Consider the following 22,273-nt stretch of genomic DNA (forward strand, 5'->3'; position numbering starts at 1 on the left):
CAAAGTATAGTTTTTGGCGTATATCCATCAACGCCATTAAGCAAGAAGGCTGTTCAAGCTTAGAAACGGCATCGATACACTAATGTTTTACCGCAACGAAAACAAACACACATATATAACTCAGTCATGATTGCAACGCACTACAGAGTTGGGGCTGTTGTCATTCTATTCACCATGAACTGGGGTATTCATCAAGGTATAGGTTGTGGCCTAAATACACCCATGCTATTAAGTAAGTAGGCTGTTAAAACTGAGAAGCAGCAATGACGAAGTTACAAACATACATAACTCATGTTTTCTTCATGGTAGAGAAATGAAACAACAATATTCTTGTTATCAGTGGAGCAGCAAATCCAGTAGTGTATTAGAGGCCTCAATTTGTGTCTTCCTTCACAGTTTACTGGAGCGGTTGTAAATTATTTTTGTAGCACAATTTTTTTACTTAATGTATTTCAATGGCATTCATCTCAAAAAGTAAAGTTAAATAAACAAGTCAGATTTTCGTTCAGTGGGTCACATATGTATAGATACAGTATGTATTGTATAAATCAAGTGTTTTGCTATTCTTGCTGTCTATCTCTATAAACCCATAATGGTCACTAGATAAGATTGAAACTTTAACAGCTCATTAGTTTTTCCATCTAGACTAGGCATGAGGCTATTATGCTCCAAAAATTGTACATTATGCAGTACATTATGCAGTGCTAAAAAAATCACCTATTATGCTTTTGAGAATTGCCCATTATTCCCAAAATTATGCCACCATAATTGGCTAATAATGCCAATTTATTGCTGTATCACACCATTTTAATTGATGTTTGAGCTTCTAATAGTCTTGAATTCTTCAGCTGGTTGCTGTATTAGAGTATTTCGTATCAATGTGACTGCTTTATTACAGTAAATAACATTAATTTACTGTTCTATTAGAGTTTCTGACTGCTCTATTAGAGTACCATGATCTTTTTAACGGAATTGTGCAATCCAGGGGTGGATACAGGGGGAGGGGGATCAAAGGGGGCTCTTTATCCCCCTCCAAAAATTTTCAGTATACCAAGATCGAGATACTTTAATAGAGCAGTCACTCTAATAAAGCACTCACAGTAGTAGAACAGTGTGTAGTGAGCTATTTAAGGAGTTTTATGTACTTTATCAACTATAAATACATGGTTGGTGGGGTGGGCAGCTATTGTTAGCTGGCTGTGACCTTTTTATTTATTTTTATTTTGGTCTCATCTTATCAAACCAGAGACAATGTAGTGTGTAGTGCCTCAGTTTATTTTTGACCCCCCCCCCCCCCCCTCCCCCCCCTTTCTATAAGTCTGGATCCACCCCTGGTGCAATCTGCAAATTTTCCTACTGTTAAAGCTTTACAATGACGTCAAAATGCTAGCATAATTCCTGATTCCCACACATACCTATTATGTCCGAAATTATGCCGGCATAATCGCCGCATCCCTACTCTAGACAACAAACTCATTAATGAATTTTGAGAAAATGCAAGCGAGTTGGATGTTCATTCAGTGGGTCACATATAGTATTATTATAGTAGTCAATGGCAACCATAAAAATCGTAGTTTTAATAGTAGACACATATGTATCCTCAACATCACTTCACAGTTGTGTTATTATTGCTCATACCGTGATATGTATAACTCTAGCTCATATTATCGAGTGTAGGCAGATCATGCTGGCCGTGTTACAATCAAGTGTGATTTAGTTTTAAAAATAGTTGCAAAATCTCCATTTAGCCACACATTCTGGCCACCAGTTACGTAGTTTGAAGGCACCATTCGTACATTGTACTGCCACAAGAAGTTGTTATAAAAGGCAAACTAGCTACCAATGACTAAACTAGCTACCTATAAAGTATAGCTAACCATTCAGACAGTAAATATAATCATTCCTCAGACACAGTAATCAGCGATAGTGAATATTAGTCTAACTTAGTCTTGATCCCTCCATGCTACCAATGGGCCCCTTTAATCTGCAGATGCCCTATAACAGTTATAACAGTTAACTCATGAGCATGACTTTTGAAAGCACACTTTTAATCAGCTCGGCACTGCCCAATAGCACAATATGTACACTATTTTCAAAGTAGTGTTGTTTTAGTAAGGACTTTTTGTTTTGATTTTAGTTTTAGTATTAGCTAACTAATGCATGTTTGTCTTAAATGTTTCAGTTTTATATAATTATAGTTTTAGTTGTGTATAAGAATATCTTTTTGCTTTAGTTATACGGTACTTCCCAAGCACAACATTGCACTCGCTCGCACACACAATTTTTCTTGAGATTTAAAAAATTGCTAATAAGGGGCGTGGCAACTGTTTAGCTTGTAAGACAGTGTGGCAGTTGTTTCATTCATGAGAATCGCAGTTGCCATGCCCCTTAATTAACAATTTTAAAAATCTTAAGCAAAATTGTGCGTGCAAGCAAGTGCAACATTGCACTTGGGCAGTACCATAGTTTTAGTTATCTTTCTCCATTCTTTTTAGTTTCAGATTTAGTTTTGGTAAATTATTCTGTTGATTTGCTTTTAGTTATAGTTTCAGTTGTAGTTAACTAATACATATTTGTCTTACTAAAAGTACTTTTAGTTTTAGTTATAGTTAGGTAAAGCAACAAGCATAATTGGCTTAGCATATTGCCAAAGTAAATGTTTGAAACTGTTAACATAACAATACTTTGTTACCATTAACAAATGTACATTTACTACGCACACCATAACATAACTATAATACAAACCTTGTTTTGGTGGTTGTGATGTACTACTGACTACTGAGACTGACTCAACCCTCACTGATGAATCACTTGATACTGTTGTAGGGTTATGTGATTCAGGTGGTGAGCTGACACCATTATTAGGTAGTGATATATTAGTAGTAATTGTAGTGGGTGGTGACAAACTAAGGGCTTCTAAAAATTCTATAGTAAGAGAGACAAAGAGACAAATCTAGTATGTGCACAATTGTTAATTTTCAAAGTATGTACAATGTTAACTCTATTACATAACTAGTTCATGCTCTATTGTGACATTTGTATAGTGTGCAAAGACGACAAAAGGGAAACAATAAAATTTTAATGAAGAAAAAATCAACAAAGTTCTGTTCATCCATATTTCAAGAATGGACTAGGTGAATCTAGCTTGTGTACTTCCCTACCAGGCAGCATAAAATCTGTTTCATTTGAATAAGAGATCATGGAGCTATATACGTATGTGTGACATTGTCCTTCTTCCTGTCAATATAACCCATGCACGGTGTGCCTTGTAGGCTTTCTTGGGCTGCACATCATGCTATTGTTTTTCTTGATCGGTCACTAAAACATTAATGTTTAGTGCCTGTTGTGATGGTTCAAGTACATTGCGAGTGGTGATATAGCTAGAATTCAAACTATCTACAGTTGTTAAACGACTGTTGCATGCTGAAATATTACAGGCAGCACCACTGCTCCAAGTTTATACAAGTTAATCATATTTTTAAAAGAATTATATAGACTTTATGGTAAATCATATCAACAAATAAGTTGTTATTGGATTGATAAGGGAATACATTGCGGTCAGCAAAATAACAATAAAAGTTTGTTAGCTATGGTCCATAAATCTTCTACTTCCCAAATAACTTCTGATCCTACAGCACAAATACTATGCAATGTGATTAAGTGTTTGTTTTATGAATTTATTTTTACTATGTGCCTATGATACACATGCATATACCATGACTTCAATTTCTCTTTAAACCATAGCAGTTATATTACCTCACATACCATTTCTTAAACTGTTAATAAGATTCTTTGTGGTAATTTCATCACTCAAATTTTCCATAATACCGCAGAATTTAAATACATCATCGTCTGCTTCCATTGGACCCATAAGATGGCCGACAATTGCTTCATTAATTAATTCAGTAGATGGGAAGGTTTTCAACAGCTTTAGATATTCAGCAGGTATTTCAGGCATTAGTTGCTTTAGTTTATCAATAGTTTTCTCAAAGTCTTGTGGTAGACAATGACACAATCTTGTAAAGTTGGTCTTGAGTACTGGCAAAACTATCAACAAGTATTAAATACAGTATGTCAATAAACAATGTAAACACGCAATATAATTACATGCATACTTATGTGAAGTGTTAATTTATTATGAATACGTGAAAAGCATGGCTGGAGTTTCCTTGTAGGTTAAGCCCTCAGTTGACATAATTATGTGACTGGATCTGTGAAAACCGGTCTTATCGCCCAAGACAGAAAGTTTGATTTTTTCACGCAAACACAAAGCTTTATGAATGTACTATCAAATTTCACCGTCACAGTTGACCAGAGTAAAGTGGTCTGTTTTTGTTAGCTGCTGTTTTCAAGCACAGTGGTGAGCTGTACAAATGGTCTGGGGTCTTGATGGAGCCCTGGCCAACTGGGAGATAGCTGTGTGTGGCCGTACAGCTCCATGCATGGCATTGGATAATGACCTGTGCTGTAAATTGCCTTTCAGTTTAGCCAGTTTTGAGCCATGAATGACCTATAACTTGGCCTAATTCATCCCAAAACGTTTCTTTTCAATTTTTAAACAGCATCTTTCCCGCCTTTCCTGCCCCCCACCTCCCACCCCTTTTGGAGCTCGCCAAATACAGCCAACCTTGGTTTAGAAACTATCTAAAATGGTGGAAACTTAGCTGTTGACCACTTCTTCATGGATGATCTGGAAGGTAATAAATTATTGTAAAACGTGTGAAAATTTGGCATGAATATGTAGCTATGACCATTGGCAAGCTACAGCACACTGAATATTTAAAACCAGCATTTCTCAATACTTTTAAATGGGCAATAGAACCGGTTTCCCAAAGACAGTCACATACGTCCTTTCTCCAGCATGCTATCATGTTAGTGTTGAAGCAGAGCATTATAAGAGCTGTATCTGCACACGTAGCATCTCCTTTCCTGATAGAGATAATGTAATAGTACTTAGTCTTTATTCGGATGGCTGTCATAAATTATAACACCCCACATATGGATTAACCCTTAAACCTGCAGCTGTTTCAAAAAAACACATAAACTGAAAACACATTATCCAGTAAACCGCATGCCTCTTAATCAAACTGCCATAGTGCAAAGACTGTTGAAACCATTGAAAAACTACAAAAACTATTTTACTCAGGCTTAAATGGTCTCACCCTTTGTCATATTCACTGAACCAGAGCTTCATGTAGAACCTTTAACCTACAAAAGAATCATGTCTCTCTCTTTCTTGTTCACTTAGCAGTGAATAAAATGCCATAACTAAACTGTGCTTTACACCTATCAAAATGTTATTGATGCCATATTTCTTGCACAAGGCTCATAATACATCTATAATATTTATACCATGGCTGTGAGGGATTTTGCTGATATACATTTGAACCCTGAAGGCTAAGGGTGTATATATCAGCAAAACCAAATGCAGTTTGGGTATAAGTGATATATGTCAATCTAGGGATACTCACCCGATAGATGAAAGAGCTACAGAGCACTCACCCTGTTACTTCTATACATCAGTATCTGATGATCGATATTGGTTTTAATAGTGTGGGCTAACAGCCATTATAATGTCATTCATACACAACAGAAAAATTGAGATTGTGGAATCCGATTATTTAGCTTTAGAATTTTGTAGCCTACTAACTTTGCTATTGGGACAGTAAATATGTTATTGTATGAAGTTACAGTAATTTGGACTATAAGTTACTCACATATTTAAATCTACTTGACGTCTTTGTTTTGTTCTGTGGTCTGCTCAATGGTGGCAGTTAGAAATATGCATCCATGCATTACCCAAAAGAATAATTTGCTGATCATTCATTGTTTAGTAACTGTCAACTAATTGAAACTTAGCAACTACACTGAGACTATCCTAACTTGCATACCCAAACCCATAATGAAATGCTCCATGTTGCTTAGTATAACAAGTCAAAGTATATTGTATTTTTGAACTAGTTGGGCATCAAAGTCATGAGCAAATCACGTTCCCACCCAGGCAATATGCAAGTAAACCCAGTCCCAAGAGCCACCTTTGAATGCCCACACTAAAGTGGTACGGGTGTATAAGATACATTAAATGGCCAACCAGCTGAGCAACAGCTTGAATATGAAAACAAATGAAATGCTTCAATGCTTCACAAAATGATAGCTGATCTCTTAGACTTTATTTATAATTAATCATCATGAAGCAATCTGAATATGTATAGACACAACAAAGAACCTTCCCACTCTGAAGGAGATATACCTGTTTGAAACTAGACATGTGAATTCGTAAAGGGTTTGTGTGTTTTTATTTGAAATCCAGTTAGGGATAAAGGAAGGAATTGAAGCGTAGAACCTCTGGGCACTAAATCCTAGTATCAATTTACAGTATCTGAAAAATAGGCCTCACAGACATTTGACCTAAAAAAATTAGTGCAACACAAAGTTAACCCAATGTGCCAGCCAAGACCAAGTACATTTAACAAAACCACTACTAAAAATACGTAGCAGTTTGAGGGAGGCAGAGAGCTATCGGCATTATACAATTCTGCAGATATTGGTATGTGTTGAAGGTTAGATGAGTGATTAACATTAATTACTGTATTAATTACCAGTCAAGTACTGGTGAATAAGCACTTGAAAGAAAAGTTATAATAAAACATTACTGACAATAACACTCATAAAGAGATGTCTATATGTATTGTATTATACTGTACCTATGTACAGCCCTGAACACATTAAACAAATCAAAGAATTCTCTGGATACTTATATTTTATATATGCACCTCTTGAAGAAGGGTCCAATTTCATTTTTGAAAAGATCTGATCATATAAGGTAATACCCATACCTAGTATACAAATTGAAGAAATAATTATGCAATCAGGAATATGTGATTCACTCACTAGGTGGTATTGAGTGAAGTTGTTGTTCACTTGATAATGACTGAACATTAGTAGTGGGTGTTGCACCAGTTGGTAACAAAACACTCTGCTGAACATCTGTTGGAAGTATCAAAGTAATAAAATGAGGAAATTAAACTGCATGTACAGTATACGTGGTCTCGTCAGAGTGCAAATGATTTTAAAACTTTTTAATTAAAGGGTGTGTCACACATTTCGCTTGCAAGCATTCACCCCATTTCATTTGGGATGAATACTTGTACCATGCCCTTTAATCTGTGAGCTTTTTAATCGCTAGCACTCTACGATGTTGCATACTGTATGCATGTACTTTAAATAATTATGTTATTGCAGCACAAAAATGCTAAGATTGCTTTTAAATTAATAATTCCTGTATGCATACACACATTATGCATGACATATATATAAACTTTACAACAGATCACATTCAATATCACTCACCAGATCTTATTTCATTGATCACCATCCTCAACTGATGTGATGTAGCAATGCTCTCCAACTGATCACACAGATCAAGTAATTCTTCTCTACAGCTCATCCTCTCAATCAAACAATCCAATATTATCTTATTAGCAGTAGTGGAGTTACTACTACTCAATATCATACAAATCTGATCATCACTGATATAATTCTGTAACATCCCAACACTTTGTTCATAGTTATCAGGCATCGATTGTAGTATAGTATGATAATGTGTCTTGAGTTGAGCAAAATCTGTAAGTTAAAATATTTGTAGGAAAATAAGTGACCGGATTTGTGAAAAGGTACCTTTTCCCATATCAGACAATTCAATGTATTTTAATGTCATTCAGCTACAGTATGAAAATGTACTGTTTGTTCAATTAGAATTTTAAAAATAAAACTGATTCTACAAAAACCTGTTAATTTTAGCAACTTTTTAATGCTCTTCTGTATAGCACGTATATCATATAGGGGGTGGGTGAGTGGGAGGGTGCGGAGGGGAGGGGTGGTGGGCCGCCCACGCACAAGAAGTGGTTGACAGTGAAAAAAACAGTCTATAAGTATCATACAACTGTTTAAATATATACGTTCTTTGATATTGTATATGCATTAGTTTGCCAGTGAGTTATAAACGGCAAAAAAAATGTAATGAATTGCCCGCCCATGCCCAATTTGCGCCATCGTTAAAATGGCCTTGCTCAAAGACGATTAAATGTCTATGACATAGTTTTCTGTATAAATACTTTGGTTTGTTTATCATGCTGTAATATTGTGCTGCTGTGTTATGCTATAATAATATTAATGTTTATATTATTTAATGATGTTTGTTTCTATTACTTTAGTGCACGGTGGGAGGTGGAAGCATCCATGATGACGATTGGGCAATGTGCAAATAAGGTGAGTGTATGCTTTGTAAAAAGAAGCCCACGTAGCTGTGCAGGGCTCATCTTCTGTACAGATCAGCTTCTGTATAGTCTTTCATTATTTTATTTTCCCCGAGGGGTAGCCAACACCCACGCAAAACACAGAAATGGTGTACTAGAGGGGTTGCCAACGCCCACGCAAAGCACCTAAATGGCATGTACGAGACTCCCAATCTTTATGTATTTTTAAAAGCATTTAGTGATATTGCTAACTAGTAACTACCTGTACAGTTGTTGATCTACATCTTGTTCTAGTTATTCGTTATCGATCATTGTGTACTTTGTTAAACTCACTTTCTCCATTATTTTTACATGATTTTGGATTTAGGATTTGGTTTCTAATATATTTGTGTATTTCTGATTGGATTTCTCACATAGCATACAAGAGTCCCAAGGCATTGGCTACCCCTCGCTTTTTACCAAAAGCCAGTTCATCTCTAGTTGACAAAGATAGTGTGACCATCTAATTATGATATTTCTAAATTAAATTCTTGATCACAGATACACATTTCCCTTGTTGCTATATGTGGCACACCACAAAATTAACCAATGTAAACAACCATTACCATACCTTGTAGTGTTTTATTTTTATGTGAATATGTAGTGAAGTGTGTGTGTGTGTGTGTGTGTGTGTGTGTGTGTGTGTGTGTGTGTGTCAGTGTATGTGTGTGTGTGTGTGTGTGTGTGTGTGTGTGTGTGTGTGTGTGTGTGTAGCGTGTGTGTGTGTGTAGTGTGTGTGTGTGTGTAGTGTGTGTGTGTGTAGTGTGTGCGTGATAAAGATTTTTTTTAAATTCACCAATTTAAATGTGACTGATTTTTCCACAGGTTTATATGTTGGAGAACTACAATCAACTAACTTGAAATTTTTATAATGACCATTTTTAAAAATATTTATTTGATTACATGTACAAAATACAAAGATGTATCACGTGATCAAAAAAGTTATTAGCATGATGTACAAGGACTATTGACCATTCAAAAGTTGATGAATTAAACATTCAAGAACGCAATACTTCTCCATTGCAACTCGCCCACGCAATATAGCGAACGCGTCACTAATAATCAGTGCTCAGCCGGGGTATGCGACTATTGGATTGAGATGGTGATTTTTATAAAATTATTTGTACCATGTAAAACGTTCGTCACGAACGGTATAGCTAGCTGAAGTATTCAAGAAAGGATAGATCTAGCCTGGTATAACCTGGAATCGTTAAAAAGTTCGCACCTGGATTGTTGGGGTGAGCCAATATTTTCATTGCCAATGGTTCTATGTGTAATGTTAAACCCCCTACTTTGTACCATGAAGAAGGCCGTATTAAGCTGTTACATTTTACGTGAAAGTAGATATCATGCTGGCCATTCCTGCTAGAATCTGGGAAAGGTTTAAAAGTTATCTGACGCTCCATAACAGAGCCTTGAAAACCTGTTTCCAGTGTAGACGCGTGTATCTTGCCAATAAAATTTTTTTATTAAAAGTCGCTTAATTGTTGGATATGCACACACAAAATTTGACCCATTTTTTGAACTTTAAAGCTTCATAACATTTTGATCATGGCATGTGAGTGCTTGAAATTTTCAATGAATGTAGCTACAGTATCTGGGTACATTTTGATACTAAGAGCAAGTTAATCAGCATAAGGAGTCAAGTGCTGCATCATTTTGTTTGCTGGTATGTCAAATGTGTGGAAAAGGTACCTTTTTGCAAATCCGGTCACATAAGTACTCAATATGCTATTTGTGACTGGCTCACAAAAAAACTAGTTTGATTGCTCCCTAAAACAACACTCTATTAATTTTCATGGTTAACACTAGCAACAGCTACATATATCATAAGTAGTATGCTTTTATTGCTGTTTTTCCATGCCCAGGGGTGAGCTGCACAAGAGGTATGAGGCCTTGATAGAGCTCTGGCCCACTCAGAGATGACTGGATATTGCTGCATGATTCCATGTGCTTGAATATGATTCCATGTGCTTGAATTAAGGATACAGGTAATTTTATTTGGAAAAATAAGCTGGTAATTGCAAAGAAAATAATAGCTGGTAAACTAGGCAGATGTCAGGAAAACAATGATATTCAGGAACAGAAACTTCGAACATGTGAAAGTAAAAACTATACATTATTTTACATACCAAGTTATGTTCTAAGTGTAGTAATACACTGGAAACTACTGTAGGGGAAAGTGTCTACATGCAATACTGCAGTAGAAAAAAACCAAAGGTGGAGCCGAAGTTTCTAGCATCATTCTAACAATGACTTTACATTTCAAAGATACATACATACTATTTGTCAGCACCTTACTGACTTAGTAACTGGTGTTAATTGGTGACTAGCCACAAGCCTCCTAGTGTGTGTGAATGTTCTATTAAAATATTGTAACAGAAGTTTAATGACACCATGGACATCCCTATTGGAACTCATCTGATATGCTTTAACTCACAAGAGAACTATCTAAAATGGCTGGAAACTTGGATATTGGCTAATTGTGCAGTATACCTTAGAATCCAAAATGTTGTAAAATGTGTGAAAAATTGGTACAGAAAGCCTGATCTGGAATTTTGAATATTTAAAACCGGAATTTCTTCATATGTATGCACTTGAAAATAGTTTATTTCCACAGTTAAGTACATTTAACACATCACACTGTTTAATTACTGTATGTACTAGGGGTCAAATGAATAGCGGAGTATTCGGATAAATGTTCGTTTACATTGCATAATAGAATCAACCGGTGATTATTCATTTATACAGTGGCACAAGATTAGCTGTCAGCATTTAAGGCATGCTACTCAAAGGAAAGGATATGGTGATAAATGGAAGAGTAGAAAAATAGCATTAGGCAGTCACTAATTGGTGAAGATGTATTGATGCAGTGGTGAATCGCTGTAAGCGCAAGACTCGTATGGATTTGTATCATACTCCGGGTATTTCTACTTTGTTATAAACACAATATCGCTGTGATAATCCTTTCAGAAAGGGTACTACCAAGACTTCATAATAGAGAGGAGAGTGTCTAACTCAGTATTGGTCCATCAGAAATGAGCCAGGTAAGTACATAGTGGTAATTGTCCTTTGTGACTGTATTTTAGCCATATTCATATTAAAGAAGCCTAGTGAGTTTTGACAGAAGCCCTTTAATTGCTTTGACACCCCTTCATGGCAACGCTTCTTTGAAATGAATAAGGCAAAAACGTGGTCAAATAGGAACAATTACCACTGTGGACTTACTGGGCTCATTTTTGATGGGCCAATACTAAGTTAGACACTCTCTTCTTATTATGGACTCTTGGTACTACTCTATGTTTTTTTTCTTGGTAATATATTCATGGAAGCCACAAACCTGTTTGTGGTTTTTTATAGGCTTCTTGGTAATGGCCACCTTAATTACTGGATTGTATTCATAGCAATAAAACCTTACATCAAATATCTGAATAATTTTGTTACAGCTAAGTGAATATTCGAACGCAGGAAACTACTATTCATTTGAACCTTAATAATTATGTACATAACCAATAACATTAAATTCCACAGCACATTTAGATACCTTTGTTAGATATAGTCTTTCTTGGTGGATGTGTTTCTTCAATTTCTGGTTCATAAAGGAGAGAAGCTGTTTGTGAACAAAAAATCATATGTCATGAATGCTTGAAATGAGGTTTTATTTAATGTAGTTAAACATAAATTACAGTGTATGAAAAAGTAAAATAATCTTGCATACATGCTTGGTGATATTACTACTAGTTAGATCACAGCAAGATAATATACTCAGATTTCATTGGCTGCTTACAGGCATCTAAATCCTGTAGATACCTTGTTTTGGTCTCAATAGATCCCTGTGTCTGGACGATACAAAGTGCAGTGATTACTTGCCTGCAGCATGGGCATTTAACTGGATAACAAGTGCCGTACTAATTAGGGGGATGTGTATTTGGCTTGTTTGTACTAATGAATGCTGTGCCACAATCAGCTGTGAAAATAGACTTTGGTTTCACAGAATTTAGAAACTCTTGGGCCCTGTAGTACACTGTATATAGCACCCTCGCTTCGCTCTGGTGCCACAACACAGGGCCTTCAGGTAAGCATAGGCATTTAATAAGTGCTGTACTAATTTGAGTAACATTTATTGGGTACTAATGAATGCCATGTCAGGAGTGAAGGTACAACAAGCTGTGGTCTTAATACGTTTGACTTCGAAACACAAGGTTCCTTGAAATTTACATAATAGAAACTCTCAGACCCTATAGTAGGGCACTCGCTTCTCTTGCACACCACAACACAGGGTCTTCAGGTTACAAAATTCCATTACATACATATTAAGTTCCCTCACCTTTTCTCAATTCATTAACAATTGTCAATAATATTAATATTTCTGTGTCAGGTAGTAGTGATGTGATCTTATCCAACTGATCACAAAATTCTGCAATGTCATCTACACATTTTACTTTATCCATTAGACAATTCAGTATAGTTTTATTAGCAGCAGTGTAGTTGGGACTAGTGAGCACATCACAAATCTGATCATCAGTTAATTGATCCTGTACAACTTCTAGTGTCTTCTCATAGTCACTAGGTAGTGACTGAACTATATCATCATATTTTGACCTCACTAGGTGAATAGCTGAAATAGGAATTTCACATGAAAATACATAACACATCATAATAGGTTAGAGGTCTAAACCTTGTAAAAATCTGTTTTGTATTAAATTAGAGAACATGTGAAAATTCAGAGGTAGTGTGTGTGTGTGTTTGTGCATGTGTGTGTAGTGTATGTGTGTGTAGTGTGTGTGTGTGTGTATACACATCATAATTTGTGAAAAGATACCTTTTCCACACATTTTACATACCAGCAAACAAAACGAGGTAACACTTGACCCCATACTAATTAACTTGCTCTTAGTATCAAAATGCAGCCATCTACACTTATGGAAAAACAGACAATGATAAAAAACTCAGGAAGCTTCCCCGTTGAAAAATTGGGTCAAATTTTGTGTGTGAAAAGGAACCTTTTTGCAAATTTTGTCACTCTTTATATACAGGTGTATGTGACAATCTCAGAAAAACTTGGCTTGCACCATTTCCATTATTCCCTCAGTACCTTTTATCTACACTGTTCATACCAAAGTTTCAGCCTATTATTGACTAAGCTTTGTGATCTCACAAATGCTCAATAAACTATTTAACTCTAGACTGAATGACATTAGTAAAAGGTTGTGAAAACTGTGATAGGCCTCAGTTCTAAAAGTGCATGTACATGTATGTACGTACGTATATACTGACTATTATTCCTTAGACTCTATATAGGCTGTTTTGGGTGGGTAATAAATCTCATATACTCCATCTTGCTTTCTAATATACTCCACATCTTCAGGCACAATATAACATATGCTCAAACTCCAATGAGTACGGATTATTAACATGCAGTGATGTAATGACAGCATTAATTTTATTATTTTCACATGAGTATACATAGTTGCCATGGCACTAGTATAATCGTGAGAATACCAGCTGCTTTTTCTGAATCTACAGCAGAGACAACCATGGACAACTCGGAGGTAGGTGTAATATAAAACAGAGTTAAAGCAGTTATATGGGTACAATGTGGAATCTATGAATATTATAAACGCTCAGGCCCTTAATAGCACCCTCACTTTAATTGTGCACAACAGATTTGTGCTTTGGGTTTATAAATTTCATAGACTCCACACTGTGCTCACATATGTAACTACAGTATTACATAAATACAGTTCAGTCCATTTATAGCTTCACTCATGTGGAACACATTGCATGGCGCCACGTATTAATTCTGTGTGGGTAAAGCAACGTATGACTGCACAAAGCACACATGGGTGCATAACAAACCATGCTCATGGTTTGTTGTCATCATACAAACCATGGGTACACAACAAGCCATGCTCCACAAAATGCTACTACCATGCGTGGGCTATTCCTCCACACATATGTCTGTGAGTGATTGTTAAGTCTGTGATGCATTACCCTAGTGAAGAACAATGAACTATGTTGCTATACTAATTCATGTATGGTTAACTATTATTGCTAAGTTTAAATGCATATCTTATAAATACAAGTCTACTCACTAACTACACTACAACATGACCAGTAGCAGCAATGCCTTGAAATAAAGCTCTGTATGATTTAATTGTTTATAACTGTGTTATATTAGTACTGCATCCTAGACATATTAACTACACACTGAGGTTGAGGTTTACTTAAGATAAAGGTAAAAGTTCACATATAGTGGTAACTAGCTGTTAGGCTGTACCAACAACTCGAATACTTATCAGTAACCTGCATTGATGCCTCAATATAACAACTGCTCCAAGGTGCCGTATCAGATTAAATGCAGTGTAACTCAGACAAAATAATTATTGTCTTTAGAGTGTGGTCAGTACAGCAGTTGGATTTTGTTTAATCTCTTAGTGATAGTCCAGTATGGATTAAATAATAGTTAGACACCAAGACCAAGGGAACTAAGCAATTTAGTAACCCCAATGGCCCGAGGCCAGTGGCGGAGGAAGTAGTTCATATGAGGGGGGGCTGGGCTGACACCCAGACTTATTTCTATAGTTTGGTAAGGTGAGACCAAAAAAAAAAAAAAAAAAAAAAAAAGGTCGCAACCAACTGACAAGAGCTTTCCACCTCACCAGCTACCATTTCTAGCTGATAAACTACATAAAAATCCTTTCATAGCTCGCTACACACTGACTACTTTATTAGAGTGACTGCTCTATTAGAGTATCTCGATCTTTATCACGGGTTTTCTGCCCGACTCCAAGAAAGATAATTTCGGTGTGATATCATTCTGAGGGGGGGCTAAGCCCCCCCTCAGCAGACCGAGGGGGGCTTTAGCCCCCTAGCCCCCCCCCCCCTTTCCGCCGCCTATGCCCGAGGCTGTAGCGTCCCGAGCGCAGCAAGGGCACTACTAAGGGCCAGAGGGGTTACTAAATCACTTAGTTCCCGTTGGTCGCGGTGTCTAACTTATTTAGACTATGGTTTAAAGTACATACCTTTATAGCCAGAGCATTAGGGTGGGGTGAAAGAGCAATGCAGAATGGCAGAACGGTTTCTTCCTGAAGTCCTTACAGTGCCCACAAAAATAATTATTCTACCAGTAACCAGAGTAACGGCTAGAGCTACAGTAGATACGCCGTTTAGTCTACTATTTGTCCAGAATTATATCGCAGAACACGGAGAAGAATTGTATTACAGTATTATCAAGTACTCCAGTGTATCTTTCGTGGTATAATTATTTTTCAAGTACTAATTGCCTGAGGGCGGGTTACTAAATGAACATGTGTAGGTGACTAAATGAGCATGTCAGGTGACTAAGTGATTTAGTAACCCTCTAATTGAGCTGTACCATAGTCTAAACATTAATAATACATGTAGCTGTACAGTTAAATTGATTTTATGTATATACACGTATGTAGCAAAAAAAAGAGAACTACAGCTTGGTGAAGTCCCCTCCACGGTATGGCAGGAATGTCCAACTGGTGATGACATTGATGAAGGAAAAGAGTGATGAAATGCAGTTTAGGCCTGAGCAAATTATGCTTTTGAAATAGTCTAATCTGCTTTAAGCATTGCTCCAAAATTTCCCCTATTATGCTCCGATTATGCCCAGTTGTGTCCCAATATGCTCCAAATATTCTCATATAAAATTGTGCCTTGATTGCTCTATCAGTAAGAGTATGTGAAAGTTCTATTAGGATATTTCAACATGCAGTGACTGCTCTATTAGAGTATATCCTACACAAGTAGCTATTTTTGTTGTGTTTGCGTACGTACTATCGTATATTCAATCATACAAAATATGCACAGTTTCAGCTCTTGTGTTGTGGTAAGCTATTCTTCTTAAGGAAGGTTTTTGCAATAGAACGCTCATTAATTCTACCCTCCCATTTTCACAGAAATCCAAAACTGTAGCAACTTTTTGCTGGACCACATCTTAGGTCACAGCACGTCTATAAGTAGATTGTACTGTAAATAAATCAATCTCTATTTTTCGTGTGCTTTTAGTTAAACAGGAATTTAGGCACAGGTATAATACATAAGGCCTTTTTGGGGTATCCATGATTAATTTGACCTTTGACAACTTCTTTCCATTAATCTATTAAACATAAGTAATGAATATATCATATTACATGCAAACAATTTAAAACTTGCAAAATATTAGTGTAGAATAATGCTTTTGTGCTCAAATAATACTTTGATGCTTACAGAAAGTTAAGTCCTGTTTGCTTTGTTCTAAAACTACTTTCTAAGAACTGCAGATATACAGTACATATTTCCCCTGCTCATGTACATCATGTAATGTGTTCACTTTTTGGTATCAGAAACATGTGTGTAAGAATATGTATCATACGTACCTTGCACAGTATTACCAATTTCTCTACCATTAGTAGATGATGGAGACTCAGTTATATTTAATGTTACATCATTTGATACTTGAGTTAACATAGTACTTTGCAAAGCATTACCAGTTCCACTACCAGTGGATGATGGAGGTGACATAGACTCAGTAATACTGAATGTTACATCAGTTGATAATGGAGTAGAATTAGTGTGTACCCGATGACCATCACTGGTTACTATACTACTAGTAGATATTTTGTCTGTCCTTGTCGAAGCTGTGGATGAAAAATGGCAAAAGTGAATGTACTGTATTAGTGTGTATAAGAGAGCAAAATCAATCAATCCTACAATTATGAGGAATGTTTTGCATGATTTCCATAAAGATATGTAACTAAGCTACTGAAACCATGCATAGCACACATGTATTTACTTGTATTATAATTCACACAAAAATAGCCAAGCTTTACAAAAAGTGTGTGGCCTTCAAAAAGCCTATGTGAAAAAAGTTGTGAAATCAAAGGTGGTACAGTATTTGCACAAGCGCAACATTGCTCATCCTCGCACACACAAAAAAAATCGCTAATTAAGGTGTGTGGCAATGGTTTTGTTCACAAGTATCACGAGTGAAACAGTTTCCAAACCCCTTAATTAGCGATTTTTAAAATCTTGAGCAAAGTTGCGTGTGCGAGCGAGTGCGACGTTGCACTTGGGCAGTACCGTAGCTACAAAATGGTCACAATGATGTGCATGATAATAAATATTAATAATGGCCTTTGCGCATAAATAAAATCTATTATCATCAACATCTACAGTGTGCAGCATTTCATGTCTGCCACCTTTGATTTCACAACTTTTTTCACCCAGGCTTTTTGAAGGCCGCACCCTTTTCATATATAGCTTGGCTGTTTCAGTGTGAACTTCATTTCTTTTTGTATTTTAGCCAAAGCCAACCATAAACTGGCTTTGAGGTTTGTTTTACACAAATCATTGTTCTTCTTATCTACAGATGCAATGAAGATGACTAGTGCTCTACCAATACAAAAACATGCTTACCGATCTGGTACCAAAGCCTATTTATACTGATCCGATACCAAAGCCACATGCATTACAAAGAGCAAAGATGTGCTTCAGCCACTTATTATGTGCCCATAACTGCAAACTTATTAGCAAAATATGGGAAATGAGGTATAAAGCTTGAGCATAATAGGTAAATTTATTAGCAGTGTAGCATGTCGTAATAGGTAAAATTTTGAGCATAATAGGATAGGCGTGTTCCTACTGATTGTTACCTATATGCATACCGATTTTAAAGTTATTCCCATAAGCAGTTTACCTTGCAGGCGTGACAACAAGCTGGCCTTTGTAATAAACGCAAAATATATTAATTGTCCATAACTTGCTGACCGTTAATCCGATTTTCACCAAATTTGGTACGTGATCATGCCACGATACATTCTTAAGTGAACTAAAGCTCAAGAAAATTGAGGTATGTAGTTGCATTTTATAATGTTTTTTGTAGCACAGCATAATTTATACACAAATACTTCCTGTATTTATTCCATCTATGATTTGGTGTTGGAACTAATAGTCCAAAATTTTACCTAACCTCTAACACAAACATACCACAGGCCATACCATAGCAGTCACTTATATGTAGATTTTTGGTCAATTTTGTCTCAATATAGGGAGTTTTTTGAAATAGTTATTTCGATACTGACAAAAGACAGATTTAGTATTGGTAGATTTGGAACACTGTTTTTGCTATGTAAAGTGTGCAAAAAGAATAATCTAAGCCCACTGAGTCCCATAAATGAAGGGAAAAAGAAGAAATTAGGCTGATTTTCGAAGGCTTATATTTCATAATTGCATTAGGCAATCTTGCTCAAATTTGGTATGTGGAGTGCTGAAGGTAGAGGACATTTGCAGTGTAAGAATGATTCCAATTCAAGAAGGGAGCACGGAGCTATGTATACGTGAAAAGTGCATTTTGTTTCTTCTTGTATATACTCACGGTATGGCATACTGGTTTTCTTGGCCGCACGACACACTGCCGTTCTTGATATACAAGTACAAAGAAAATTTTACATTTGATAAGGGATCATCATACAGTACGGTAGTATTCAATAGTACGGATCATGGAGTTTTGGGTTTTTTCCGACCAAAAATACATCCAAAAGCCAGCTTCACATGCCTTGGCAGCATTGGTTATGTATAACCAATCCAAGTGCCTTCAGTGCGACCCTAAATGTAAATGTGACTGGATCTGTAAGAATCCCATATGTTTGCACAAGCCTAATTTTACAGTATAATGCAATAAAAGCAATGGGTGGAGTATTTATGAAATCATAAAACATCTGTAAATGCTTTAAGCGCTTGTTGCAGAATGAAGGAAGGTGATAATGCCAAAAAACTTGGTAACATCGTGATCCCCAATCCCCAAAGCACAAGTAGATTGTTTTGTCAGTAGCTACTCCAAAGGAGATGAAAGATATGAATATCTACCTTGTATCTCAATCAGAGGAGGTATGACATGAATTAAGCGCTATTGAAAAGAATTTGCAGTAATTGCGTTCTTCAAATGGTAAAATCGTGGAAAATCAATCCGTAGACAAGATTTGATGAACTGTAAAGATACTTAGGCACTTGTGCAGTTGATTTTTACTGGTTTTCTCTTCCCAACTTGCTGCTTGGCTTGATTTCATACAGTTAGTTATTCATGATGTGACAGTTCCTCCAATAGGCTGTGTATCGAAACTGAACCACTGGGGTTAAACGGGGTTGATCGCACCGTTGAATTAAGCATAAGAAAATAGTTCAATCGGTATGTATTTTTCATTGATAACCCCATGAAATAGCTTCCTGTATGAAACATATGTGACCCAGTCTGGGAAAACCGGTCCTATTGCCTATTTAAAAGTATCGAGGAATGCCGGTTGTAAGTATTTAGTGTATTGTAGCTCGCCAATGGTTGAAGCTATGTGCACCAAATTTTCACATGTTTTACACCAATTCCTTACCTTCTAGAGCATCCACTGTGCAAGTAGGCAACAACTAAGAGTCTGACATTTTAGATAGGTTTTAAACCAAGCTAAGGTTGACTGTATCAGACGAGCTCCAAAAGGGATGGGAGGCGGGGGGCCTGGAAAGTGGGAAAGATGGTGTTCAGAAATTGAAAAGGAAGGCGTAGGGATGAATTAGGCCAAGTTATGGGCCATTCAGGTCTCAAAATTGGCTAAAGTGAAAGGAAATTCATAACAGAGGTAGTTACTCAACACCACAGAGCTGTACAGTTAAATACAGCCATTCCCAGGCTGATCAGAGCTCCATTAAGGCCCCACACCACATGTACAGATTGCCACTGGGCTTGGAAAAAGCAGCCAGCAAAACCAGACCACTCAAGGTCTGATCTGGTCAACTCTGGTGCCATCCTTTCTTTTGATGCGGTATGCATGTGTTCACCAGTCATAATAATGTTACAAAAATATAACAGACAAGTATAAGGGGAAAAGTTGGAATTTTAACATCATATTTTATTATCTCTGATATCTAAATTCCTAAATTTTTCTTATACAATACTTTTAGAAATACAATGCAAATGAAACAAAGAATAATTTATACCTACAGCTATACTGGTGGATACATTGGTATGCACGTACATAGGTGCATTTTGTAAAGTAGCTTTTCTTTGTTCCTGTTGAAACACTGGTGTAACATGCTAACTTATTTGGCCACACACAGAACGCATTAACTTGAATTTTAATATATGTATACATCATTAATTTTGCACTTACATGTATTAGCAGTAGTAATATTTACAAATCTACATCTTCTTCTGCCAATAACTTGGGGGTGACTACTGATGAAGTAGTCTGCTCTGTCATCTGGTGGTTCATCATCAACACATCTGATAATGATATTGTCTACTGCGTAGTTGTCTAACTGGTTAACACTACTTGTTGTGATCACCCTTGACAAGTGAGCTTTGCCTGTGGTAGGGAGGGTTATGTTCACATGCAGAGTAATAAGGTCATAAATATGAATGTAATAACATTCAAACTTGTTATAGGAATTTGTAATAAGCTTATATATATACAAACTGTGTTCTGCTCATTACAACCATTATACATGCAAGCAATCATAGCCAGTAGGGACCCGTTGATTATGCTGACACAATGTTGAATGTATGTGTGACATACTATAAATTCAGTCATGAGTGTAGACTGAATTAGGGCCTAAATGTCCACTAGTATATCAGAAGGTGTAGGTGACCTCTTTTGTTTCCTTAAAATCCCTAATCAAACTTTAACTTAAAATTCCTAATTTTTCCTTACACTTGTATACCATGTAATGTGAGCAACTGCTGTCTGGAGTTTATTGCAATCATGTTCCTTACATACTGTGATGTGTAAGGCATAATTCACCATAGGATTATTTACAGCTCTGCGGGACTGCGGGTGATCATGTTTGGGGCTACCATAACAATTTGGACCTTGAGAACTGATATTGAAGCTATAGCCTCAGCGAACTTCTCATTGTGTTTTATTTGCTTAAAACTACATCACAAGCAGTACCGATACACAACTACAAATAAAGCCATTTTGTCAGTACATGATGCTTCAACTAGCACCCATACTTGCTCTCGTGAGTGGTGGGTTTAGTTTCACTTGAATTTCAAGAAAATACTGTACATTGCCACATGATAGTGCCTTACTCATAAGTGGGATATTGCTTTGAATCAGTATTGCATGTGTTGTAACAATTTTACCTGTGCTCAGTTTATCAGGAAGATCAGTCATCACTGATATCATGTTAAACAAGTAACAGAAATGTTTGTAATCTCTTGTAGTGTCTAACTGAACTAGTAGAAGATTGATAATCCTCTGACATCTGATTCTTGAGCTTTCTCCATTGACAATAAAACTCTCCACATCACTAGGAATTTCTAAATGTTGTTTTAGAGTTTTAATGGTCAGTTTACAGTTAGGTATTAAACTCTGATACAACAGGTTGTAGTATCTGATCAGAAATGAAAACTCTGTTAAAGATAATAATACTATAATAGGTCAATTATGCTGTAATTGGTTATCTCACCAGGATTCCCCTTAATCACATCGATCACTTGTGGTCCATACAAAGAGCCTGGTTCACTTGTTGCTATGATAGACAAAGACATGATATAATATTTCATTTAAATTAGACAATACACATTATGTAGTAGCCAATGTACACGCAAAGTGTTCATTTTTATTGGATTTTCACCTCAACATATTATTGCCTGTGCACACCCGATGGTGGCTGTAATGGTGACCAGCATTGTAGATGTAGAATGGGCATAATGTTTGTTTTCAAAATGAAAATAATAACATACAGAAATTAGTTAAACAAAGATGTGTTGTTAATGGCTCAATGTCACTAGAACACTGTAAGAGGAAGTTTACAGTATAAGTCATTAAGGAGCTACACATCCAGTTCCAGTAATCCCCAGTTTGGCCAAAGCTCCATTAAGGTTTCACATCACTTGTACATCCTGCTACTGAGTCTGACAAGTAACCAACAAAAGCAGACTACATGCTTAATTCAGATAGATTTCAACAGTGTAATTCATT

General features: G+C 36.4%; 1 protein-coding gene across 4 annotated transcripts in view; it reads right to left on the bottom strand.

Moving 5' to 3' along the window:
• The window catches only part of LOC136246539 (uncharacterized), a 39,168-nt gene that overhangs the window by 11,561 nt on the left and 5,334 nt on the right, over positions 1-22,273 (bottom strand). For all 4 annotated transcript variants that reach the window (XM_066038037.1, XM_066038033.1, XM_066038036.1 and 1 more), the window contains exons 5-15: positions 21,759-21,821; positions 21,433-21,702; positions 20,459-20,653; positions 16,682-16,942; positions 12,622-12,912; positions 11,839-11,904; positions 7,351-7,623; positions 6,892-6,987; positions 6,774-6,836; positions 3,766-4,047; positions 2,746-2,925 (exon numbers count right to left, since the gene is read on the bottom strand). In XM_066038037.1, coding sequence (XP_065894109.1) covers positions 2,746-2,925; positions 3,766-4,047; positions 6,774-6,836; positions 6,892-6,987; positions 7,351-7,623; positions 11,839-11,904; positions 12,622-12,912; positions 16,682-16,942; positions 20,459-20,653; positions 21,433-21,702; positions 21,759-21,821 — 2,040 coding nt within the window. The remainder of the gene's footprint in view (positions 1-2,745; positions 2,926-3,765; positions 4,048-6,773; positions 6,837-6,891; positions 6,988-7,350; positions 7,624-11,838; positions 11,905-12,621; positions 12,913-16,681; positions 16,943-20,458; positions 20,654-21,432; positions 21,703-21,758; positions 21,822-22,273) is intronic.

The sequence above is a fragment of the Dysidea avara genome, chromosome 2 (genome assembly GCF_963678975.1).
Source record: "Dysidea avara chromosome 2, odDysAvar1.4, whole genome shotgun sequence".
Classification (NCBI taxonomy): Eukaryota; Metazoa; Porifera; class Demospongiae; order Dictyoceratida; family Dysideidae; genus Dysidea; species Dysidea avara.